We start from the raw sequence: 8,208 nt of genomic DNA, 5'->3' as shown, positions 1-8,208 counted from the left end.
GGTCTTCATGATGGTTATGTCAGCAGGTATAGAGATGCACCTGCTCACGGTGATGAGCCTTGACCGCTATGCTGCCATCTGCCACCCCCTGCACTATGATGTCATCATGAGCAGGGACAGGTGTGTGCAGCTGACAGCTGTGTCCTGGCTGGGTGGGGGTCTCTATGCAGTGATGTTCACTGCTGGCACCTTCTCCTTGTCCTTCTGTGGGTCCAACGTGGTCCACCAGTTCTTCTGTGACGTCCCCCAGCTATTGGCCATTTCCTGCTCAGAAAATCTAATGAGCGAATTTGTCCCCATTCTCATTAGTGTGGTGTTGAGTATCTGCTACTTTATTTTCATCGTCATTTCCTATGTCCACATCATTTCTGCTGTCAAGCAGATTCCATCCACAGAAGGTAAGGCCAAAGTCTACTCCACCTGCCTTCCCCACCTGCTGGTTGTGGTGCTGTTTCTCTCCACTGGATGCTTTGCTTATCTGAAGTCGACCTCAGGGACCCCGTCCTTGTCTGACCTGGTCATTTCTATGTTCTACACGGTGGTGCCCCCCACCTTTAATCCCTTCATATACAGTCTGAGGAACCAAGCCATGAAGTCGGCTGTGGGGAGACTGATCAATGGCCATTATGCCAAGATGTGAGATATCACAATCTACAACTATAATCCATAATTTATTGTTTTTCCCCTCTAACTCTTGCATGTCATCACTTACAATGTATAGATTTCTTGCATTAGGATTTTTCCTTTGACAGAAATTTATTTTTTCATATTCTTCCATAAGCTATAGTTTCCCACAAAACACAATCCTTTGCCCAACCTCTACCTGTGTCATGTTCATAAACTATATCCAGCTCACTGTTACAACAATGCATTTGGTGCAGAAAGAATGTTCTAGAACTCACACATGACCAACATTTATGTAAAATGAAGGGGTGGTAAAGAGTGGGGCTCTGTCCTCGGGCTCTCTCAGGTCATGGGAACCCCAATCCTGGGCACTTGGTTCCCACAGCCCATTCTGTCTCCACTGAGGGCCCCGTCCTTGTGGTGGGGAGGGGAGAGAGTAGTTGGGGTCCCCCAAACCTCACAATTCCTAAAGGAGCGTCTTCCTCTAAGAGACATTCATGTTTCTGTTCAAAAGACAAGGAGATCTCCTCCTGAATCTGTCGGGGATGTGAGGATGTCAGGATGGACGCATCCTTGGGGAATCAGAGTCCACGCTGAACCCCACAACTGATGTGAATATTCATTTCCATGATGGCTGATTTGATCTAACAGGACTACACTGTTTGATGGACTATCACAAAAGTAAAAAGCGTATGATTTTACTGAGGAACTACATTTCTACTTTTAAAATCTATGTTTTTTTATGCATTTGTCCATGTGTTTACTTTCAGTTCCCTTAGTTTCCCCAGTTGTATTTTGAGTCTCACACCAGGACTTCTTTGAACTTTGGGTAGATGACATTTCCTTCCCTTCCCTTCTACTTTGGAACCTGCTATTTATTATGTCATGTAAAGAATGCCATGTAAAGGTCAGCACTACACTATATGTCAATTTTTATTCTCCAGCAGTTTCTGTGCGGTAGTCCCTGGAGTCTCACAACTGCTTGGCCACCCTGAGAACGTGAGCTGGGGGTGATGTCCTTCCCTCAAGCGTTTCTCAGGGAGCAGGTCACAGTGTCTCCCCCTGCACTTCCTACTCATCAGAACATGCTAAGTCCATGAGAACTTTTCTTAAAAAAATGTTTGTAAACCACAGGACTTGAGTCAATTGAAATTTCACAATAAAAATGTGTTAGAAAATCTCTCAAGTTATTGTCATTTCAATGGATGTCTTTGAGCAAAGATTTCTATTCTCCGGGACACTTACTTCAGACCCTGCTCAGATTTCTTAATTATTTTCTATTTTCCTTTGGACCAAACTTCTAAATCTCTGTTGAGCCAGAGAGTTGATGTCATCAGTGACATCCTGTGAGATTATGCAAGTTTACAACTTGTCACCATCAAAGAAATGCTTTATTCACGGGTTTGGTTGCTTTAATTTAGGGGTTAATTTCCCACTCTGTGGGCACAGTGCCACCTGCAGTCCACAACACCCCGTTAGCACCTCCTCTTCTTCCCTGCCGGTTCCCTTGCTTCTCTGTTCCCTCAAGGTACAGCACATTTTTTTCACTAAGCCCGACATCTGCTTTTGCTGCATTTGATGATGTAGCTTCTCTGTATTTCTGTTCCACAGATGAGTGAGACAAGCCTTGTCTGTCTCTCACTCTCTGGCTCATTTCTCTTCAGAAAATCACCTCAGTATCCAGCCATTTTGTGTAAAAAAGACAAGATTCCTCACTTATTAGCTGTGTGGTACCCTCTGAGTATGGACTCACAATTATTTTTTTAACTTCCCTGTGCGCGGCACTTGGATTGTGCCAACCCAGCCATGGCAGATGGTATTGCCTGACCACAGGTGCACGTGGTCTGACACCCCTGACACCCACCCAGAGTGTTGTGAGGACACACTCTATGGAGAAGGGCACCAAGGCACATGGACAAGTGGCCCCATACTCTAGAGAGCATTTGAGCCTCAGAGACACCATCCCCCAAACAAGCACATGCACGAGGAGAAGCCATGTGCACACCACACAGAAATGAGTAATTACACTTTTTACTAAGTTACAACCACAATATTTTCAGCGAGGACACCGGTTCCACCAGGTCCCACAGAGCAGCAGCCCGGCCGCCCACTACTCTCATCCCCCACCATCTTCTCCCTGTGGGGAACCTAAACTGAACCCCACCTGGAGGCACTGGCTCAGCCCTGTCCCTGCCGGCCTGTACCCCTCTGAGCAGCAGCAGAGGAGATGTCCTCTCCCAGGGCGCCTCAGGCTGTGAAGCCTCCAGGGAGACTCCATGGCCCTTGAGAAGGAGCCCAGACATTGCGGCGGGGCACAGCCAGGCTGCCCTCAGCCAGGGGCTTGCGGAAAACCCATTCGGTGGGCAGGTGGCTCCTGGACCTGGATGGATTTGGCCTGTCCAGAAGGACCAAATGGGACGGAAGTTGAGGGCGAAGCTCTGTCCCCCCAATTTGGGGAAGGTCATGTGCGGGACCTGGGCCCCTGGGCGCAGCATGCTGACTCTGGAAAGTACTTCTGCCCACTTCATGCTGAACAAGGACGAGCAGACTGTCCAGGGAGAAATCCTTGAGGGTGGGTTGTGGGTACATGAGTTGAAAGTCAGACTATACCTCCTTCTCCCCGCCATTATCCTCTGTGCCTAGACCTGCTGTCTTGTGTGTGTGTCTGTGATGTGGCTACGGGGCCAGAACAAGGGCAGGCGCCTGTGTGATGGGGTCCATGTGCCAAGGGATGTGGGGAAGTGAGAGCAGCATCGTCTGAGACCGAGAGGGTGGGAGACACCAGAGAAATGCTGCGGGAGAGCTGGTCAGCTCCTGGGTCAGCGTTAAAGGCCTGAAAACTCTACCAAGGCCACAAAAGCATCTTCATGTGTGAGAACCGACCACGACCCACATGGCCTGCAATGGCTGTAAAACGGGGCCCAAACCAGGCTCCCAGATCCCGTGTTGGAAGATAAATTAGCCTTTCAGTGAGGAATGGTAATGTGGGCATTTCTCACTCCACTGGAGAAGCCGTTTGAAAGTCCGTGCTCAATGACAGAAAATAGTCACAGTAACTCTTCTGTCACCGCAACATCACTGAGAGATTTAAACGGCCTGGAAATGGTGGAGGACGTTGCATAGAAAGAGTCTCAGCCCAGCCTCTCACTCTCGGCCTTACACACCTCCATGGAATGGTCATGTGGAAGTGGGTGAAGGCGGCTCCTGGGTGTGGAAGGATGCAGAGACCATCACACGCACGCACCACAGGAACCTGCTCTGTTCAGCACTGCAGCATGATCTGTTCGCTGAGGTACTGACCATTCCCAAGCCCCTCACAATCCAGGCCACACACAAAAGACCTCTTCCCATGGGGCTGAGGACACAGCAGGCGTGATGGCCACCCAGGAACTGCACGCCACGCACAACCACCCACGACCACGGCCACCACCACGGTTCCTCCCCGCGTGAAGACCACGGAGAACCTCCCGCGAGCAGCAGCCATCACACCCCACCAGACTGGCAGGCATGAGGCGGAGCAGCCATGCGTACGTGACCAAACACACATGCAGCAACACGTGAGGACACGAACCATCCCCTCTCAGAGGGTCCAGTTTCTTCCCTCTGTCGTTCATTCTGCTGAATTTCCCCCCAACCTCCCTTTCCCTCTCCCCCGCCTCTCCCTTCCTGCCTTTTTCCTTCCAACCTGTATTTCCCTTCCTCACCCCCCCACCCACCTCCCAGGTCCGCCATGAAGGGCACACGTGGGTGACGGTGACTTTTCAGTGTCCCTTGGATGTGCTCATCATGGCTTTGACGCTGGGGGCCACACCCAGGTCCCCCGAGACCGGTCAGTGATGATGAAAGAGACCTTTGATGAAGATTAATACAAGCCTTTCCTACAGGGTCAAACGACACACAAAATAGCCTCTGACACACTCAGGGCACTAATGATCACTGGCATATGTGATAGGACGACACCAATTAATACAGTGAACTGAAAGAGGGCACTTGTCCCTCTGGAGGAAGGTCCCTGAGGGCTGGAATCTGGACAGTGTCCAACACGCGGACACCAGCTCCAGAGCTCAAATAGCCCAGCCCTGAAGCCCTGCTCTGTCCATGAGATGGCAGCAGGATGGGGTGGAACATCCTGTGAGTGTTCAAAGACATCTCCAGGAGCCCTGACCATGGAATGAGAGGCCTGGACACCCTCTGTCCGTGCCATGGCCACCACCTCAGGAGAGAGACAGGACACGGCAGTTTGAACTTTCTCCCAGACTTCAGGTATCTGCCCCCAGCCATTGGCAGGGGAGAATCCACTCACACTTGAAAGTTTTCAGATTCAAGCTTCATTTTAGACTTGAGAAAGTGCTGTAGTTAAACTATTCATTTTCTAAATCAAGACAACTATGGCTGAAGGTGCCCAAGTCACTCATGTCCACTGCCGTGTCAGCCTGGGGTGAGACTCGATGAGGGAAAACATAGTTATCTGAGGGTCTTCCACAAATTATGTCATTTTAATACACTCATCATCTGGGAAGATTTTTATGAGTAGTGTGACAATAATGTTACATACTGATTTTAGTGTTCATCTCAGTGAGTATGTATTAAGTATTATATGAAATCACAAAAATTAATGATTATTTTGTAACTAAGATGAATTTCAAAATCCTTATTGCTAAATTTCAATATATTTGTTTTTGTTCCCAGTACTATAAGAGATAATAAAGTAGGAATACAACAACTTTGATAACAATATTTTTGACAATTTCATCACTCTGACACTAAAGAGAGGCTGGCATGGACATCTGACTATTTATGGAAATGAACTTGGGATTTTGCCCTGTTCCACAGACCTGGGGCTGTTAGAGATTTGTAAAATATAGTCACAGTATTTAAATATGGAAGAATATGTATCAAAACTTACATAATTGTTACAATATGTGCTTTTATTCTCTCAAAAGATGTCTACATATTAGACCACTTGGTATCCTTATCTTTCTGTGTTTATTAAACTGTTTGGAATTATTTCTACTAATGTATTTCTATAAATACATTTCCTACATTCCCTATTAAAATCTGCTGTCACCGGGAAGTTCATCCTCAGGGAGGGAGGTGAGGATGAGAGTGGGGAGGGGGAAGGAGAGTGGGCAGGGCTGCCCTGTGTCCAGACATGCCCACTCACTCATGGGCCTGGGATGATGAAGAAAGCTACACATGGCGGAGCCGAGTCCCTGGGACCAGCGGGGACAGTCACACACAGAGACCATCTGGCTCAGCCCCAGAGCGGCCTCCTCCCTGCACAGATGTGCATGAGTCTGAGGGGGACAGAGGGGCTGGAGAGGGACCCGGGGGTGGACGAGCCCATCCTGCAGGAGTGATGTGTGGATGTGACCCAGGAGGAGACTCTGCAGGAAACATGGTCTCTGAGTCCTCAGATGTGGGGGAGTCAGATGCAGAGAGATGAGGAGACGAGTAGATGGACCAGGAGTCAGCTGTGAGGTCACAGTGGCAGGAATCTGACAGAAGAGGCGTCAGTACATGCTGCACAGGGAAGCTGAGCCCAGATCATTCAACTCCAAGTTGAGAGTCCAGTCCTTGGAGCCAGGAAAACAGGGACACACACACCTCATCTCCATGCACACCTGTCACTGTGTGGCCTCCCCAGAAGGAGGAGGGCATGCTGGAGCAGCAGGGACAGGCTCTCTAGGGTAGGGAGGTCTTGTGCATGGTCATGTGTCCTCTAGGACTGTGCCCTAGACAAACTCTGGGAGGTGTCAGGCTGAGATGCTGGGTCCTGGGCAGGAGGTTGAGCAGTGGAAGTGGGGAGAGGTGGGTGGGAGCTTTGTAAGTTAGGTTTATTGAAAGAGGAGGTTCTAATTGTTCATGTTTTGTTTCATTCTACACCAATTGTTGGGGACATGTTTGGACAGTGTAAAAATGACATATTCACTTTGCATGGAAGGAAATGAGTGAGATGAAACAGTATATACAGATGATTGTGTTAGACTCCATAGTATCTCAAAGGAATAATTATATAGAAAAGAGATTGAATTATTATCTTATATTGATAATGTATTATATTTTCAACATTGGAAGAACTGAAGCTTTATTTTTCCTCTTCTTTATATATACAGATGATGTCTCCAGTGGTGACCAATCTCACTGTCGTGACACAATTCATCCTCCTGGGGTTCCCCACTCATGGGGCCATGGGCTTCTTGCACCCACTGCTCTTCTCCCTGGTCTACCTGTGCGCCCTGCTGGGGAACGGGCTGATTGTTGTCATCACGACCATGGACCAGCATCTCCACACACCCATGTACTTCTTCCTGAGGAGTCTGTCCTTTACGGATCTCTGCCTCATCACAACCACAGTCCCCAAGTCCATTGCCAGCTCTCTGATGCACAGCAGCTCTATCTCATTTCTGGGCTGTGTTGTCCAGGTCTTCATGATGGTTATTTCAGCAGGTACAGAGATGACCCTGCTCACGGTGATGAGCATTGACCGCTATGCTGCCATCTGCCACCCCCTGCACTATGACACCATCATGAGTAGGTACAGGTGTGTGCAGCTGACAGTTGTGTCCTGGCTGGGTGGGGGTCTCTATGCTGTGATGTTCACTGTTGGCACCTTCTCCTTGTCCTACTGTGGGTCCAACGTGGTCCACCAGTACTTCTGTGATGTCCCTCAGTTACTGGCTATTTCATGCTCAGGAAATGTAATGAACAAACTTGCACCCATTCTCATTAGTGCGGTGTTGAGTATCTGCTGTTTCATTTTCATTGTTATTTCCTATGTCCACATCTTCTCTGCTGTCAGGAAGATCCCATCCACAGAAGGTAAGGCCAAAGTCTACTCCACGTGCCTTCCCCACCTGCTGGTTGTCGTGCTGTTTCTCTCCACTGGATGCTTTGCTTATCTGAAGCCGACCTCAGGGACCCCGTCCATGTCTGACCTGGTCATTTCTATGTTCTACACTGTGGTGCCCCCCACCTTTAATCCCGTCATATACAGTCTGAGGAACCAAGCCTTGAAAATGGCTCTGGCGAGACTGAAAAATGGCCAGTACACCAAGAAGTGAGATATCACAATCTACAAGTATAACTCCTCATTTATTCTGTTTTCCTCTCTAACTCTTACATGTCATCATTTATAAAGTATAGACTCTTGCATTAGAAATTTTCCTTTTCCAGAAATTGATATTCTCATATTCTTCCATAAACTGTAGTTTCCTAAAATACTGCAAACATTTGCCCAACCTTCAACTGTGTGACGTTCATAAACTGAATTCTCACTCATTGTTTAACTATGTATTTGGTGTAGAAGGAATGTTTTAGAACTTAAACATTTAAACAATGAAGCAGTGGTGAATGGGATCGCTCCTTGGGAGCATATGGGTCACCAGACTTCAGTTCTGGGCTCTCAGTTCCTCAGCCTGTGTGTTTCTCCACTGAGGGGCCCCCGTTTTCCTGGAGGGAAGGGGTGCACAGTAGAGAGGATCCCTCACCTCTCATGAATGTAATGGGTCACCTCCCTCTAAGAAAAAATTCATATTTCTGTTCAAAGGAAAAGGAAAATCTACTCCTGAATCTGCCAGAGAT

At 48.3% G+C, this 8,208-nt stretch overlaps 1 protein-coding gene across 1 annotated transcript; it reads left to right on the top strand.

Moving 5' to 3' along the window:
* Positions 1–6,743: 6,743 nt before the first annotated feature.
* Positions 6,744–7,688, top strand: LOC119255071 (olfactory receptor 14A16-like). Its single transcript, XM_037522072.1, has one exon. It carries the CDS (start codon positions 6,744–6,746, stop codon positions 7,686–7,688), a length of 945 nt encoding a protein of 314 aa, XP_037377969.1.
* Positions 7,689–8,208: the final 520 nt, after the last annotated feature.

Source organism: Talpa occidentalis, unplaced genomic scaffold (assembly GCF_014898055.3).
Source record: "Talpa occidentalis isolate TD23 unplaced genomic scaffold, MPIMG_talOcc4v2.1 talOcc4.3, whole genome shotgun sequence".
Classification (NCBI taxonomy): Eukaryota; Metazoa; Chordata; class Mammalia; order Eulipotyphla; family Talpidae; genus Talpa; species Talpa occidentalis.
Note: the sequence above shows the minus strand (reverse complement) of the source record. Positions and strands in the feature narration are given on the sequence as shown.